General features: G+C 29.0%; 3 protein-coding genes across 9 annotated transcripts; 2 read left to right on the top strand and 1 right to left on the bottom strand.

Annotated features, from left to right (window-relative positions):
- The first annotated feature begins 3581 nt into the window (after positions 1 to 3581).
- Positions 3582 to 7817, top strand: LOC101510057 (putative 12-oxophytodienoate reductase 11). Of its 4 annotated transcripts, none has more exons than XM_073368492.1 (5): positions 3582 to 3751; positions 3831 to 3944; positions 5497 to 5627; positions 5698 to 5859; positions 6505 to 7817. In XM_073368492.1, exons 1-5 carry the CDS (start codon positions 3582 to 3584, stop codon positions 7089 to 7091), a joined length of 1164 nt encoding a protein of 387 aa, XP_073224593.1. In that variant the 3' UTR covers positions 7092 to 7817. The 4 variants fall into 4 exon arrangements, with proteins under 4 accessions (XP_073224593.1, XP_073224594.1, XP_004500866.3 ...); XM_073368493.1 differs by having other exon boundaries at positions 3831 to 3966; positions 5534 to 5627; XM_004500809.4 differs by having other exon boundaries at positions 3584 to 3751; positions 3826 to 3966.
- On the bottom strand, positions 7678 to 9645 carry LOC101509084 (HMG1/2-like protein). The gene is made up of 8 exons (XM_004500807.4): positions 9409 to 9645; positions 9267 to 9321; positions 8916 to 9035; positions 8575 to 8632; positions 8450 to 8494; positions 8283 to 8363; positions 8101 to 8196; positions 7678 to 8009 (listed from the first exon to the last, which is right to left on the bottom strand). Exons 2-8 carry the CDS (start codon positions 9311 to 9313, stop codon positions 7992 to 7994), a joined length of 465 nt encoding a protein of 154 aa, XP_004500864.1. The 5' UTR covers positions 9314 to 9321; positions 9409 to 9645; the 3' UTR covers positions 7678 to 7991.
- Positions 9646 to 14522: 4877 nt separating this feature from the next.
- Positions 14523 to 18048, top strand: LOC140920318 (threonine--tRNA ligase, mitochondrial 1-like). 4 transcript variants are annotated; one of them, XM_073368495.1, is made up of 5 exons: positions 14523 to 14714; positions 16284 to 16356; positions 17456 to 17535; positions 17620 to 17716; positions 17802 to 18048. In XM_073368495.1, the coding sequence occupies exons 1-5, from the start codon at positions 14557 to 14559 to the stop codon at positions 17928 to 17930; spliced, it is 537 nt and encodes a 178-aa protein (XP_073224596.1). In that variant the 5' UTR covers positions 14523 to 14556; the 3' UTR covers positions 17931 to 18048. The 4 variants fall into 4 exon arrangements, with proteins under 4 accessions (XP_073224596.1, XP_073224595.1, XP_073224598.1 ...); XM_073368494.1 differs by having other exon boundaries at positions 14525 to 14714; positions 16284 to 16440; XM_073368497.1 differs by lacking the exon at positions 14523 to 14714 and adding an exon at positions 14774 to 14918.
- Positions 18049 to 18256: the final 208 nt, after the last annotated feature.

Below are 18256 nucleotides of genomic sequence, written 5' to 3'. Positions count from 1 at the left end.
GGAAATTTAAGAGATGCTAATTCAAATTGTTTTATTTAAATTATTTTGTTTAGATTAAAAACAATTAGAGAATTGTACCGAACAAAATTTTTAAAACTAACGGATTTTACAAAGTCTTTTGTCAAACTAAATTCAAAAAAAAAAAATCATATAACACTTAAAAATAAAATATTTGAAATTTCTTCTTTTTATAATATAATCAAAATACTTGTCAAAGTCCTTAACTTAATTTTAGATAAAAATTCATTCATTTTTTTTATTTGAATTTTTGTTTAATTTTAAGTAATAATTTAATCATTTATATCTTAAAATGTCAACAATATTATTTTTTTTTTTAAACTCAGAAAATTCATCATTGTCTTCAAACAAAATCGAAAAAATTCATTATCAATTTAAAAAAAAACATATATATCCATAATTCAAATTTTTAAATAAATTCATGTCTTCGTTTCTATCAACGTCAAATTCATCAAATAAAAAACTCTCACTTTAATATTTTATCTCCAAATCACAAAGATAATATCTTCTTCTTTATATTTTTCTCTAAATCAAATTTATAACATAAATATTAAAATGTGAGTTATTTATTTCATGAATTTGATTTTGTTGTTAGAAATAGAAATATGAGGTTATTTGAAAATTTGAGTTATGAATTTGATGAAAATATGGATTTTGTTGAAGATGATTACTCGTTTTATGATTTTTGTTTGAAAATAACGATGAATTTTCTAAATTTCTAAATGATGATATTGTTAATATTTTAAGATATAAAAAATTAAATTGTTACATAAAATTAAATAAAAGAGCAAATCAAAAGATAAATAACTGAATTGTTACCTGAAATTAAGTCAAGGAACATCATATAAAATATTTTTCCTACAGGATATAAATCATAAAATAGTTCCTATAATATTTAAAGAGGAATGCTAATGTGTCCCAAAATACATGTCAATAATTCAATTGTAACATAACCCTGTTTTAAAATTAACAATTGTATTATTTTATATTTTAAAATTTAGACATTAATTTCTGTAATTTTTTATTTTTCGAAATTTGATTCTTAAACTTTTTTAAATTAATTTCAAAATTGTCCTTCAACTTTTTCAAAATTTTAGTTTTGATCTTTTTTTTTTTACCAAAATTTTTAAAATTTACAAAATGACTCGACTTTAAACAAATAACTATTATATCCAAGCAACAAAAAAATGTATAAAATAAAGGGAACATAGTTGAAATATTTGAATTGTTTAATGCTTATAATTTTCTAAAATTTTCAATTATTCTATTCAAATACACTTTAAGAATGTCCACAATGGGTCATTCCCCTTAAAGCACGAGAGTTAAAATAATAATAATTATTATTATTATTATTGTATATACTGTTAATAGATAGTTTTAAGAAACTTTTAAAAATATTATGTGATGCATTAGATTAAAATTATTACAATTTTAAAGAGTTTTTAAGTTTAAAAACAAAGACTATGATTTGTGAGTGAAAGTGTTCGAGGCGAGAAACACTTTGAGATTTGTGGCAAATTTTATTTAGGTTGGAAGGAAATTAATTTATCACTTACATAATATTAATGTTGCAATTTTAATTTGAGAAAAGGTCGAGTTCAAATAAAAAAATGTATAAAAGTGTGAGTTGTTTTAACATTCTTTAATTTTTTGTTATAAAAGCCAAATATGTATGAGTTCCTTAGATATTATGTGTCATTATGGAGATCATTTAATAATAATTTCTTTTGAGTTAAATCAAAAGGAGTATTGTACGAAATATTAGAATAGTATGAAATATTATTTTTCATATATTTTATTTGGAAGACAGTCGTAGTATTGTATGGAACATTGGAACTCAAAATTAGTTCATGAAAAAGTGGCTTTTTGAGGTTCTCTAATTGGTGAAAAAACATGAAAGAGAGTAGCATATTAATTATTTCTATTTGCTTATCTCCACCACCAATGAACTCATGCATAACAATCATATATGGAATGATGGGAGTGAGTGCTGCAGAAGTTGTTAGTGCTGCACGTCAAATTAATCAAAGTGGCATACCTACTTGACAAACATACCAAATTAACCAATCAAAGATAAACAACAAAATGCGAATTAACCTAGACACAATCAAATATCGACAACGCCGCATAATAGATATAATGACGATCTATATTTTATTGGATTTAGAGATATAATCACGATATAAGATAAAGAACAGTAGTTTTACAAGAGTTAAATTTTAATTATTTAAGTAAAATTGAATGGTCAAAATTTAATATTTTCGTCGTAAAATTTCTTTATTTGATATGTTCCTTACATATATCTCAAATTTTTTATATATTTATTTAATACTTTTTATTTATTTTTATTTCTCTTCTTATCACATAATTAATATATTATATTATTATTTTTTGTTTTTATTTCTTTCAAAATATATAAATCTGAATAAGTGTACACTAAATATTAAGCAATATAAGTACTAGTATTAAATTTGATGGTCTAAAAGTATATGAAAGAAAGGAATTAATTTTACTTCATCTATTAATAATATTAGTTCTAAAGTATTATACATTTTTCTTTCTTTTTCAAAATTCATTGTATGATCTAACTGAGTTGAATTATCCAATTGATATATTGGACTAGATTCAACTTTGGTCTACTCTAAATTATAAGTTAAATATCTTTTTTTTTATTAGTTATATAATTTTAGTATTCACCTCAATCACATATTAATGTTGAGTGTAAGAGTGTTTGCATATATATTATCATTATCGAGAGTAGTTTTCAGCATCGATTTTGACCACACTTCGAATTCCGACCAAGTACTACTATCTAAGATTATTTCTTCCGCTGATGTACCACCGCTACTTGGAGTATGAGTTACGAAAATATCAAAAACTAATTAGGATAAGAATCTAATTAATTAAGTAGATTCAAGTTTTGGTTAGTTTAATTTGTTGCTAATTTAATTAATTGAAGTGTTTTTTTTTTGTATGTTTATGGATGTATTTTCAGTATTAAATGATATGTTGCATAATAGTTTTATTATTTTAAGATGTTCAACTACTTATATTTCATTACATTTTTTAAAATTTAAATTTAAATAAAAAAAAATTCTTTATTACCTGCGAACTCAATCCAACTTAATCCGTTCTTCATTGAGTTGGTTTGCTTCGGATTTAATGAAAAAATTATGGGTTGAGAGTTCAACTCAACTCAAATAAAATTGATTGGTTTCTTTCACGTTTTTTATTTATTTAAACTTCGTCATCTTAATGTGATATTATTTCTATTCGTAATTTCACGACGAAATGTGTGTAAAAATAACTTATTTTGATTAAAAAAAAAAAATGATTTTGAGAGGTGATATCAAATTAAAAATTTGCTACAAACTACCCCTCCCTAGATGAAGAAAAGAGAAGTTGTAGGTTGTACATATTAAAAAGGGAGCTTAGCAAGACATTATTTTAATATACTCTATTTGAAAATAATTAACAAAAAGACAAAAGTATCATAATTGTATTTTTGGGGGCTTGTCTTGTAATATATCTGAAAACTACTATCAGTTTCTTTTAGTATAAGAATGTGGAGAAACGACTATCAATTATATACTATATCAGTTTGTGAACAAAGTGGGAAGAGGAGTATAACCAACCTAATGATGGAAGAAGAAAAGAAGAAAGTGGTGGAAGGAAGAGAAACCATGCCCCTTCTCACTCCATTCAAAATGGGAAATTTTAATCTATCCCACAGGTAATTAATTTAGTGCTATAGCTAGACCCTCATCACATAGTAATATTGAACATATTCTATTTTTGTTTTATTAGGATAGTTCTGGCACCATTAACAAGAACAAGGTCTTACAATTTTGTGGCTCAATCTCATGCTGCTCTCTATTATTCTCAACGAACAACAAAGGGTGGCTTCTTGATTGGAGAAGCATCAGGTGTGTCGGACACTGCACAAGGGTAATCCTTCATTATGCTTCATTTTTATTTTCTTTCAAAACCACCATTCTTCGTCCTTCAATGTGTGTACTTTTCGGCACTATATTTATAGAGTCCATTTCTTATCGTTTTATTTGGTTAAAAAGTAATATAAATTTATTATTTTTAAAATTTTTTATTTGCTGTTACTGTTTTTTTTTAAATCAATAAGAATTTAAAAATTGTTTTCAATAAAAAACTATAGTAAGGACTAATTTTTTATGAAAACGATTTTCATTACGTATGTTTTTTTTCAAAAAAATGTCTAAATTATTAAACAACAAAATTCAATTGGTAGTGGAACCGTGTACGAGCGGTATTTATCCGCTAAGTACCAGATTTAAATTCCAGTAAAAAACCACCAAATGGTTTCTTTACTCCACAATTTTATCTTTTTGGTTGTTTTTTTTTTCTCTTAAAAAAAATCTAAAAGGTAAAATTGAGATTTATGAAAATTGTGGGCTTACCACAATGTTTGAGTCAAAAATATTATCCCAACAATTTTTAAAACTATAAAGATAAGTAATCTTGAATATTTGACAATTTTAAAATTATGTATTGTCCACAAGTTTGAAAAAATATATATATATATAATCTTTGCACATAAAAATATATTGTCAGTTATTGTCACGAATAATAACTTTTTCGCAACAACTAAAACTAAAATAACACCAATAATAAGTAACAAATGTTTCTTTGTATTTTTTATATTGGTTAGCTGTCTTTGAGTTAGATTTTAGAGAAGAAAACTTTGAAAGAGTAAGTCTATATTTACATATATATTTGATATTTTTAAAAAATTAAAAAATAATATGATAAATAAATATATAATATTATATATTTTTTTTAATTCTTTTAAAATATTAAATATATATTAAAATATAAACTTAATTATTCAAAGGATTTTCCTTGCAAACACACTCTAGATGTTCTAAGCAAAATATTTCCTCACTACTTGGTAACTTCTTTTAGAAAAAATGATTTGTAAGTTGAAAGAAATCCATAATAGAATTTTTTTTAATAATCTTGGTTATAAGAAATTGTAAGTGCATTAATTATGTATATATATATACGAATTTTTATATATATCTCCATAATAAAAATACATTTTTATCTTTAAGTTTTGATTTAATTAATAAATAATGATATTGTTATATTGAACTCCGAATTTAAGTTTGAAATTTTACAATTATGTTAGTTAATTATAGTAAAATTTACTATATATTTTAATTTGAAGATAAAAAAATACATATTTATTTTAGCTATGTCTAAATTTTGATTTTTAAAAATTAACATAACCTTTATTATATAGTATTGCCTTTAAAAAAATTGACGGGAATTATTTACTAAATCTAACTGCGTGCATAATTTGTTTAATAGATTGGTTAATAATTGATGTGATGTGGGAAGTTAACTTTGAATTATATAAACAAATAAAATAAAACAAAAATTACTTGAGATGAGTCTAAACTTTGAGACCATATATATGGTAATGGTAATTAATACTAATAGGTACCCAAATACACCTGGCATTTGGACAAGAGAACAGGTGGAAGCATGGAAACCAATTGTTGAAGCCGTTCATGAGAAAGGAGGCATATTCTTTTGTCAACTTTGGCACGCTGGAAGAGTCTCCAACTATGGTAACTGCTTTTACTAATACATAACATAAATTGTTAAAAGAAGTACAATTATGAATAGGTTTTTGAACAGATTACCAACCTGGTGGGCAGCCCCCAATCTCAAGCACAAAGAAGGCACTTCAAAAGGAAGGTAGCAGCACTAAGTACCCACCTCCTCGCCCTCTCACAACCGACGAAATCCCAAATGTTGTCAATCACTTCAAAATGGCAGCCAAAAATGCCATAGAAGCAGGTAAATTAAATAAACCTTGCTTACAACTTTTAATTTTCATTTCAAATGTAATCAATTAATTAGGGTAAGGGTTCGACTCTGTCCCTAAAAACGTTCAGTCCTTCAATAGGGAGTGAAATACTCTAATTGTAATATGGCAGGGTGGTAAAAAGAAAATCGTGATATCAAAATTGAAAAATCTTTAATTTGATAAAAACAAAGTTAATAATTTGGAAATATAGGTAAAAATAAAAGGTCAAGAATTTTGTTAGTTACCAACAAACTCTAAAAAATAATGACTCATAATAATACCAAGATACTTTTCTTATGTCATGTAAACTTTTTTTAACTTTTCTTATTACCATGTTAATTTTTTGTGATTGAAATGTAAAAGATTCAATTAGAGTTTAATTTTTAGTGTAAGAAATTTTACACAATTGACAAATTATGACAAATCATTTTAGTGATTTTATAAATAATTATAACAAAAGTCAAACATTATTATCAATTTAACAGGTATGATTAATTTATAGTGTAAAAAAAATGTATACTAACAATGTATATAAATTAACTTATTCAGTTAAAAAGCATAATCAAATAAAATATAAAAATAAAAGAGAACTTCATAATTTAAAATTAAGTTAAAGGATTTTGACTAAAATATAGTTATAGGTTTTGATGGAGTGGAGATACACGGAGCCAATGGATACTTACTTGATCAATTCCTAAAGAACAAAGTCAATGACAGAGATGATGAGTATGGAAATAGCTTAGAGAATCGTTGTCGCTTCCCACTAGAAGTGGTGAAAGCAGTTGCTAATGAGATCGGAGCGGACAAAGTTGGTGTCAGACTTTCTCCTTTTGCTGATTATTGTGATTGTAGAGACTCAAACCCTCAAGCATTGGCCATTTACATGGCTCAATCGTTAAGTCAACTAGGCATTCTCTATTGTCATGTAATTGAACCTAGGATGCAAACCATGTTTGAAAAATGTGACAACAATGTGTCTTTAATTCCAATGCGGAAAGCCTTCAATGGTACTTTTATTGTTGCTGGGGGATATGATAGGAATGAAGGTAACAATGTGGTGGGTAGTGGTGGTGCGGATTTGGTGGCTTATGGAAGACTGTTTTTGGCAAATCCAGATTTGCCTAAAAGATTTGAGTTGGATGCCCATTTAAATAAGGTTGATAAAAGCACTTTTTACACAAGTGATCCTGTTGTTGGATATACAGATTATCCATTCCTATAAAATGTTAGCTAAAGATCATAGAAAAGGCAAAAAGCTTTATTATACATATAATTGAAGGGAAATTCAAGAATTTTACCCCCTGGCTGTGTTTTTTTTTCATTTATAGTTTGGTGCATTGGAAAGGAATCACCAATTTATTAGCTTGTATTCTAACTTATTATATTTCCAGCTAAATGTAAATAAAATACCCAGCAATATAACTGCATTAAATAACTCCATTATTTCAAACAGAAGAGTATGAGCACATTAAGCAACAAGCAACACAAATCACAAATTGACAAACGGGTTAAGCCTCAATCCACAGGCTAAAAAATTATTCAGAGAAACAAGGATTTCAGTAAACATATATTGGAAAACCAAGTACTGAATTTTTTTGGAGAGAATCCAAGCTAAGTATTGATTGATACAGCTACTATCATCACACTTGAAAAATGTAGCATAAGTAAAAAAAAACATTATAATGAATATCAAGAAATTAAGAGATAAGGAACAAAAAGCATTTCTTAGAGTTAACAAGAACCAAATCATGACAAGAGCTTACAGCAACAGACAGCAGAAACAATCATCAAATATATACAAACAATGATACACCAGGAAGGAAATAAAATGCCATAAGAAAATTATGTTAATACATAACCATATTTCATCAAGAAAAACTAAAAGCTCTACAAAAGATCAACAACTCTTGACTAAATAGTTGGATTTAAAAGTACAAATAAAGCCAAGCTCCACATTTTTTTAGATATTCACGTTTTGAAAAGACAAAACATTAACCAAGGGAGCAGCAAAATATTCCTGGAAGCAAGAAATATGTTTATGAAGGAACGGCCAAACCATCTACATAAGATGATCAAATCATTAGCAGAACTTCCTACATAAATGTTATCTTAGTCCGAGCTTCTACTCGTCATCATCCTCCTACATGAAACATAAGGAAGGAATCAACAACTACAATGCAAAAGTATTCCTACAAAGTAAAATTAAACAGAGAAATACTATTTACACAGACCTCATCACTGCCATCATCATCATCATCATTCTCATCATTCACCTCAGATTCTGATTTCTCGGATTCTTCCTCTTCAACAGCAGCTGGACCTTCAGCCTGACAAAAACATGAACAAAACATGAGAAACTAGGTATCTGGCTATCACATCATATACATCAGTATAAATTTCAAATTTCGCACACCTGTTTCTTGTTATAGGCCTTCATGTTCTTCTCATATTCTGCCTTCCTTTTTTCTGCTTTAGCAGCATATGGTGCTTTCTCCTAAAAAAAGGAGGGGGCAAATGGTTCAACAACATATAATACTATTGTTGAGTCAAATTATGACCAGAAATTATAAAGGTACATACAGCATCAGTCAATGACTTCCATTTTGCTCCAGCAGCTTTACCCACCTACAAATACAAAAATATATATAGTTGAGTGACTCGTTTATTTCATGTGATGTAACAACAATACAACAACAGATACTTACCGCAGACACAGCTCTGTTGTCAGGGTTTTCCTTGTTGAACTGTTTCCTAAACTCCTCCCTTTACAAACCACACAAAGTTGAGAATAATGAGTAAAAACAGAAGTACGTAATAGTATGTCAAAGAGTGACGTGATCATAACTAACCTCACAAAATAGAAACTACGCCTAACATGCTTCTTATACATAGTGTTTGGGTGACATAAAAATAATTTTATATATATATATAAAAAAACACATTAATTAACATAAAAAAATTTGAAGAAAACAATATTAGGTGAAAAAGTAAAACAGAGTATATAAAAAATTTAACTGATCAGAAAGTGAGCAAATATAATAATTACATGAAAACGAAGAAAGCACTTGGAGGTCTCTTTGGCCTGTTAGGATCTTTGGGCTCTTTTCCCTTGGCCGGTTTCCTTCCGCCTTTAGTGGCGGCGGCACCCTTCTTATTCACCGCAAGTCTGTCATTGAAATCAATAGAACATGAAAAATCGTTAAGCAGAACTGCAAAACTCGAAACCCTAATTTAGCAGTTCTTATTGTTTTTTGTTTTTGTTTTGTTGTTTTTATTTTATTTTCAGATCTCAGATCTGGAAACATTGAAATCTAATTTAATTGTTGTTCTTTTCTGCGGAACGAATCAAATAAAGAAACGAACATAAAAATTTATTTAAAAAGAAAATTGAACTTACTTAGCATCGGCTTTCTTCGATTCACCTTTGGACTTTCCTCCTTTCATTACGATAACTGAAATTTTCAAGGTCATGTTAATTTAAAAAGGTTAATTAATATAAAATCGTGAAAAAATGACGAGAATCGAAGGAAAATACGTACCGAACGGTGGAACGAGGTTGAAACTAGGGTTTGAAAGGGGAGAGAGAGTGTTATGATATACGCTTAGTTGTAATACACTGACATAAGGTATTATGGTAGGGGTTTAGGCGGGAATTTAAAATTTAATGCCATGTCATTGATCCGTGCCCTCTCTTTATGTTGCCTGCGTTATTCCTAAGCTTGTAATGTGACTGTTTCTGATTTGTGTTTTTTATGTGCTTCTCTCGCTTGTTTGTCACGGTATCTTTCTATATCTAATTTCGGTTTCTATTTTGTGTCTTTAGGTTTGGGTCAAGTCCCGTGTTAGTTTCAGCCCTTATTTTTTTACTGGACCAATCTATCTTTTTTTTTTTAGCCATTTACTCGGCCATTCTTCTCTTTTATGTTATTAAAAGCTCTACATCACTTGGAAACAAAAAATTCTTAAATCTATTTTTTATGAATCAATTTTTACCATCTTTAAATTAATCAATCTGAATATAATATAGCGAAAGCAAAAAATTATATTGAGGTAGGTGACATTATTTATTGATGCATTGTCTTAGTTTAATAGCAGGTTTAATTTTTCTGTAAAATTAAAAATAAAAATACAAAATATTAACTCGTACAAACGAAGTATTTAATTGCTGATTCAAATTTTATAATTTTTTTATTTTAATTTAAAATAAAGTTTTATTGACTACGAGAGTTGAGTGTCATATCAATAATTAATGTAAAAAAAATTATATAAAAAAAACTTCAAGATAACGTCAACAAAAAAACTGCACAAAAAAATTAAAGAAAAAAATGCAAGTAAAACATAATTATCATCTAAATAATTAATTGATATGAAGTCAAAGCGGATATATTAACAAGACAATAATATAATTACATGAAAATATATCTACGATTTCAATGCAAAATTACATAAGTGTTATTTAATATTAAACTCTAGATATGTCACTATCGTATAAATTAAATAATCATACAAAATTAATATTTGCTAATGATAAATATAAAAACACGAGATAAATATTTATTGATTTTTTCTTTTATTTTATTTTATTCTAATTTTTCGCTTTTTCCTATGTCAAAATCATCACTTACACACAAATGAGTACATCTTATTATTTTATTGGCTAAATACCTCTCGTTCCTTAATTTAATTTTAGTAACAATTTGGTGCTTTATTATTTTTTATTTTCAATTTGATCATTTATTTAATTTAAAGTAACTGTTTGATATTTAATGTCTTAAAATATTATCATTTTCTACAAAAATTCAAAAAATTTATCAAAATCTTCCAACAAAATTCATTACCAATCTAAAGGAAATTCATATGTTTTATTCTTCTTTATATTTTAAACTTCTATTTTATATTTTTAAGTAAAAAGAAATACTATTAAAAACACAAGGGACAAATATTTGTCAATAATAAATATATTTAAAAAAACATGGGACTAATCTTTATTATTTACAAATATAAACAAAATAATGGATAAATATTTTTCACTAATAAAAAAAAAATACAAATATTTGTCAAGTGACAAATATACAAAACTACATAACAAATATTTGCAACTAATACATAAAACACAATCATTAAGCCCTAGCTCAACCGACAAATATTGATATTATTAGGTTTGACGTATTGTGTGAGTTAATTATGATAAAATTTATTATATCTTATAAGATAAAAAAAAATATAAAAACACCATATAAATTTTTATTATTGATAAATATTAAAAAAATATAAAAAATATATCAAATATTTGTCGTGATAAATAAAACGAGAAAATGAGTTGGGTAAATTTATCTCGTATGTGCATGTAATATTGTATTGTGTCGATCACACTCATGTAATTATACATTTATCTCTATTTAAGGTACTATTATATTTATTATACTTATTATTATTATTTTTTTAATTATTTCAATACCTTAATAATTTTATTATATTTCAAGACGTAAATAATTTTGTACTTTTTTTAATTATTTACAAACATGAATTTTTTAACATTTTTCTGACATTTGTAAACGGGATATGGATGAGCCTATATCTTCAATGCCACATATGTTTCAATTGACTGCAAAACAAACATCTGAGAACGTTGCATACTACATAGCAAAGTTTGATGTTTTGAGGGATACTGATATTATCTGGACGCCGAATTACAATGAGAACTCTATAACACAAGTTCAATTTGTGTTGTTGTTTACATGATACATTTGTTGGTGTTCCACGATGGTACCGTATTTACCAGAGAGGTGCATACGACAGTTTGAGTATATTCAACACATCCCTCATACACCACCGATGCTCGTTGTACGTGATGTTGACATTGAATGGAGTATGTACAAGAACTTTGTATGATCACTTTGTGCTAGATTGCATCCAGCTATATCCACATGAGTGTGTTGAGGGATACATTCAGTGGTACTATAGGATATCACATCCTCGGATAACCCCTTATGTTGCTAGTCATGATGTTGGTCCTAGTCATGATGTTGATCCCGATACTATGTGTACACAGTGTCGCGAAATTGGTGGTCTTATACAACAGAGTTTATATTTACATATGAGTGGTCCTGAAGATCAGATGCGTGTCTTATTAAAGAGAGCTTTACACATTTCTAGAGGAGGAGATTATCAATAGTATTATAGTTGTATTATTCAGACTTATTATGCGTGTCTTACTATAGTTGTATTATTCAGACTTATTTATGCGTGACTTACTTATATCATCTAAATTGAAAACAACATATATATCAAAAGTGTCAAACATCTGCCAAATACATATAATCTGAATTATTTTATAAATCTAATGAACCCAAATGTTGTAGATGTCATGCATAAGTTATAGCCCATGATGTAGACTCATCACTACGATGCTTCTTCCAATGACATGCAAATGGAGGTAACGAACATGCATATTTCAATTTAACTTGAACCCAATGACTTTCGTTAACAAAATCAATGCTGATAACATGATCACGTGACATATCTTCATTGTGTGCACCCCTCAATGGGAAAAAAGTCAAACAAAAAGTTTTTCCCAATGTAACAATAACGAGATTATATTTTGTTGCTATCACGTAACCCATATCAAGAATGATCATCCACTTCTCGTTGGCTTGGTTTTTCAACTCAGTTACAAGTAAATAGTCTGTCACTTCTTGCAAACGTTCCTTGATTAATGTAGCATATAAATCAGGTTTGGACTTAATCTTTGTATACAACTGTCGACGCACAATGCTTCAGTATTCTTCACCATGACCAAGTAAAGCAACAATAACACAATATCCACAATTTCCATATGCTTTATCATTAATTATGTCTTCAATATATGGATCAATTAAAAGAGGAAACTCGTCGAAATATTTTATAACTTGACTCGTCATATGTGATTGCCGAGAAGTTTTAATGACATAACTATTAGTCGTAGTATTTCCTAGATGCAATACTCGATTGGTCCATGCTTTAACAAATGTTTCCTTATGAGAACTCAATCATGTGTCTCTGACGTAGTCAAATAAAATAATATTCTCGGCACATGTTTGCTCAAACTTTTGCAAAAGTTCATCGTACTCCTTCTCTTCAGAACAATAAACAATTTTCCTCCACATCTCAAGAATGGGTTCTTGCATATCTTTCTTTAATATATATTGTTTGCATTTGGCTCCAACACTTTTGTTAATATGAAGTTGACAAAGTAAATTTGTTGAAGATGGAAATACAACTTCAATTGCATTCATTAAAACAATTTATCTGTTAGTCACACTCACTTGAGGAAATGAGGTGTTTGAAACAAACAACTCTTTTAACTTCTCCAATGCCCAACAAAAGTTGTCTTGACGTTCATAATCCATATAAGCAAATGGAACTGTAAATGTCAACCCAGTTGAAGTTACACCAACAATTTCAAACAATGGTAACCTATACTTGTTGGTTTTGTAGGTGCTATCCATGATCAATACAAGAGGGAACATGTTCAAAAAATTATGGAATCTGAGTGCGTCCAAAACATATCCCTCACAACGTTGGAGTCTCCACGAGTCATACTTCAACAAGTATACTTCTCAGCTTCAAGTAATTTCAACAAATGTTGCATATCAATTACATGTCCTTTCAAATTCTTCCTATATGTACTTCATCGCTTGTAAATTTGATAGATATTAGTCGCATTCTCCGAATCTCGGTTTCTCAAAGATGACAAAATGTGTCTCGATGCAACGTGATATTTTTTCAGTTCGTCAACATGTTTCTTATCTTCTTAGTTTAAGCGTCTCATAAATGCACTATTCTCAAAAGTAGCCACTAACTCATGATTGTGAAGTCCACACATCTAATAATCCATCATTCAACATTTTTCAATGGTCTCGATCTAAATTTAAACGGACATCCACACATTTTAGTTGAAGTTCTTGTGTTATTTTTATTTGACCTATATTTTCCACCTCTATTACAATCAAAAATTAATTTTGACTTCCTTCCTCTCTTTCCGATCTCTACGTCAGATCGAGTAATGATAACTGCTACTCGATTTTGTTGGCCGACCTCTCTTGTCCATGATATGACAACTTCTCGTGACTCAAAAATTTGATCAATTGTGAATGCTTTGGTAAAATCTATAAATACTGGTTGTGTCTTTTCTATCCCTAATTAAAAAAAATTTAACAAAAACATAAAAAAAAAATTAACCACCGAATTTATGAAATTTCTGATTTAGAATATTAACTACCGGAAATTTCCAAAAATTGAAATTTTCGGTGAAGAACATATAACTACCGGATATTTCAAAATTTTAAAATTTCCGGTAACTACCATAAATTTTAAATTTCTGCTATTGTAAATGTAATTACGAGAAATTTCAACGATCAAATTTCCAGTATTACAAATACCTTCCGGAAATTTGGTTGCAAATTATTACATACCAAAAATTTGATTAACAGAGTGAGATTTTAAAGTAATTTTTTTCTACTACTATCGTAAATAGAATTTTTAAAAATAATATTGAATTTTTAACTAATTAGAGAGTACAAATTTAATTGGAAATACATTACTTTTTCATAAACCAAAATAAATTGAAAAATAAAAGTGGCTTGTGAGTGTACTTATTGTACGTTTGTTGACCTAGTTTACTTAACCGGTCCACAACAAAAAATAACATGCACACCCACTTAAAACCCTTAAAAGACAAGAAAAAATATTCAAGTTTTTCTCACCGGCGTTCCCCGTGCGCCATCGTTCCTAGCTTCCTTCGCGCCGTATTGACTCGTTCCTGTTCTGTGCCCGCGTCGTTTCTACACGCATTCTGCTTCGCCATGTAAATTTTTCTAAAATTTATAAGTATCATATTTGATTTCCATGTTTTATATTTGTTCTATTATAGATTTCTAAACTGAGCTTAGTTACCATACACGCTTAGTGTACATTTTTACACATATTACATTATTGCGGTGCCGTCGTGCATCGCAAGCTTCAATTTACCCGGCCTCTGTCCATTACTGCAGTTGTGCGCTCCCGTTTTGTGAGTCACTGTCATTCGGTTTTTTCTTTTCTTTTTTTTTTTTTTTTTCTTGTTTTGATTTCTGTTTGTTCTTGTTTTGTTCTATCATATCAGTTTGTCTCTTGATTTTTCTGGTTTTTCACTGCAGTTGCTGGTCTCTTGTATTGCCTCTTGATATCAATTTTGTTTTATAAGTTTATGCTTTAACAGTATCAGTTTGTGCCTTTTGTTTTATCAGTTTATCTGTTTCATATAAAATTTATGTTTATGCAAAAAAGAGGCATGACGTTCTCTCATATCAATTTTATAAGTTTTCTTTTCTAATCTCACTTTTTCGCTTGATTTATTTTATGGTTTTTGTATTGATTCTTCTGTTTGTTCCCTCGTATTCGTTTTTTATGCTGTTATTACATTTATATCTACAATGAGTTTTCTTACAATTTTTTAGAGACTAGAGTCGTCTGGTTTCATATCTATCCGGTTGCTTGTCTATATGCATTATTTTTATAGAGACAACCGAATCATCTAGTTTAATCCGATTCACTCATGTGTTTCAACTCTTGACCTCGGGTTCAACCAGTAACTCTGTGTGACCTTGTTGAGTCCATGACCGTGCTAACTTTTAAAACATCAAAACATTGTTATACATTATTATTTACCGTCAATGGCGGATCTTCCACAAAATATCGGAGGAGTCGATAAGTTGAAAATGTTAGAATTTCAATTCTAAGTTTTACAATTTTCACAAGTCACACAATTCAATCAAATAAATATATCTATTTTACGATTATTGTCTTTGTCGAAAACTTTCTTCTTGAAAAATGTATCATGTCATTTCTAAAAAAATATACAAATTAATTAAAACAATTCACAATTAAAAAATAGTATCACACTATATCATGTATCATCTGTTAACTTGTAAAAATTTGTTAATAGGTAGTAGTTGAGTTGCTAACTAAAGTGTTAGAATTTGTCTGTTCGATATTACTTAGTTTATCCTTCAATATTATATAGTTTATATAGTTTAAAGAGGGATAACAAATTGAGAGATCTGATAGAAGAGAGGTACATAGGTGGAGAGGGGAGAGGCGAAATGCGATATCTCTTTCTCAAAACCACATGTTGAAAGATATTTTAATAATCTATCACTATTATTTTGATAACTTATATAAAAAAATAATAATTTTAAAAGATATAGGGGATACCGTGGCCCTTACCCGCTCTCAAGAAGATCCGCCACTGTTTAAGGCTGGACGTGATCAGTGTTTTTCAGCTCATTTTTAAATAGGATATTTTCAGCCCGGCTTGACGAAACCCACCAACACTCAGTGCTATGCTCTCTAATTTATTTGTGGCGTAATGCTTCCATTCACTCCTTTATTTCAGTAATCATTCCGCAATGGCTGCTTACACAACGGACGAAGCTCGCCAGCTATCAGTGTCACCGGATCCGATAAAGGTAACACTCTCCGACGGAAATGTGAAGGAAGGAAAGAATTGTAAAATCTCTGCGAATTTAGCCTCCAATGCCCTTATTGCTAAGGTCAATCAGTGATACACTTTGCAATTAGCGCACAAATATATTATTATCTTGTATCATACTCACTCCAATCTCAAATATAAGCAAAAATTGGTCAAAGAAAATTGATATATATATATATCAATTTTCTTTGACCAATATATTTGAAACCGGAGTAGTATATCTATATGATGTTATAAATTGGTTTTATGTGATTTCATTAGAAAAGGCCAATAATTTTGTATGGCTTCCATGTATGAATAGGGTATAATGTGATATGATATGTCAAAGTGTCCAATGCTGGTCATATATGTCTCACTTTACTATGTATGTTTTATAATAATAAGATTGGTTTAATAGCACTTTTGGTCCCCTCAAGTATCGCGATTGCACGATTTTGGCCCACAACTTTTTTTGAGTGATTACTCCCCTTATGTTTTCCCTCTTTGTAATTTGGTAAACCTCTTCCCAATTTTCTCTAAAATTTATGCTAACGTCGTTTATTGAAGTGACACTTTAATCTCATAGTCAGTTTTACTTTTCTTTAAATATAAAGAGAAGTCAGGTTGACTATGAGAATTGGGTGTAGCGTCAATAAATAAGGTCACCTCAACATAATTTTGTAGATAGGAAATTTCGAAGGGAGACTACCAAATCACAAAGGGGAAGGCATGATAGGCCAAAATTGCTCAAAAAAATATAGAGCCCAAATTGCACCATCGCGAAATGTGAGGGTTAAAAGTGCAATTAAGTCAATAAAATTATAAAGATGTCATATGCTACTGGTATAGTTGGTTTGGTTTTAATATTTCAAACCAATTCCTTATTACTCAAATACCAATTTTCTTTTTCAAACATTGGGATTCACAACTGTTAAGTAATGTGGTGCTTCATTATTCTTCAGGTGAAATAAGACAATTTCTTTAGTTTATTAAATGAATGTTTGTGGTCAAGTAGTAGGATTGTGGCCATGTCATATGGCGTAGTATGGTTTTATCATTTGATTATGTTTCTTTATTTTTTTCTGTCGTTATTTCAGGAACATTTGCATCAGGCTACACTGTATGATCATAAGATTTTGGGAGTGAAACAGGAGCTTATTATTCATCATGAATGGAGGTATAGTGGGTTCATTCTTGTTTGATTGCATAATTTAATAAGCTTTTCTTACTGCTGTCTCTTAGTCTGTCCTATTTATGTTAGTCCGGGAAGCTGGTTTTTTCTTCCACATGGTGCTCGGATCTACAACAAACTCATGGACTTCATTCGAAATCAATACAGAGACAGGGGCTATCAAGAGGTAAAATTTCAGTATAATAGTTTCTTGATATTACTAAAAGTAATCTTTTTCCAAGTGCTTAGTACAACTTGCTTGGAATCATCAGGTTATATCCCCGAATGTCTTCAACATGGATCTGTGGGTGCAATCTGGTCATGCAAAACATTATAAAGAGGATATGTTTGTCTTAGAGGTATTTTTGTTGTTGTTTGCATGTGATTTTCTGGAAGAGTAAGTGTTGGATGTACCATGTAGCGTCTTTTTACTTTCCTATATGAATCATATTTGTGGTTTTTATTGGTCTTGTAAGAATTACTTCTATAAATCAGTTTGTGAAAAGAGAATTGAGTATCCATTTATTTGTCACTTTGAGAATTAGGAGCTAGTTGCTTTGATAGGGGTTTATTGGTCTCTCTCTACCACACATGTTCTAATAGAATATTCACATAACCTACACACGTTTCTGCTAATCATTATATTGGAATATTCCAACTAACTGTCGAGGTTGCAACACCTCTTATCTTTCCTATCTCCTTTGCATTCATAAACTCTCCAAACCTG

The sequence above is a fragment of the Cicer arietinum genome, chromosome 5 (genome assembly GCF_000331145.2).
Source record: "Cicer arietinum cultivar CDC Frontier isolate Library 1 chromosome 5, Cicar.CDCFrontier_v2.0, whole genome shotgun sequence".
In the NCBI taxonomy this organism is placed as follows: Eukaryota; Viridiplantae; Streptophyta; class Magnoliopsida; order Fabales; family Fabaceae; genus Cicer; species Cicer arietinum.
The sequence above is the reverse complement of the archived record's forward strand: the minus strand, read 5'-3'. Positions and strand labels throughout refer to the sequence as shown.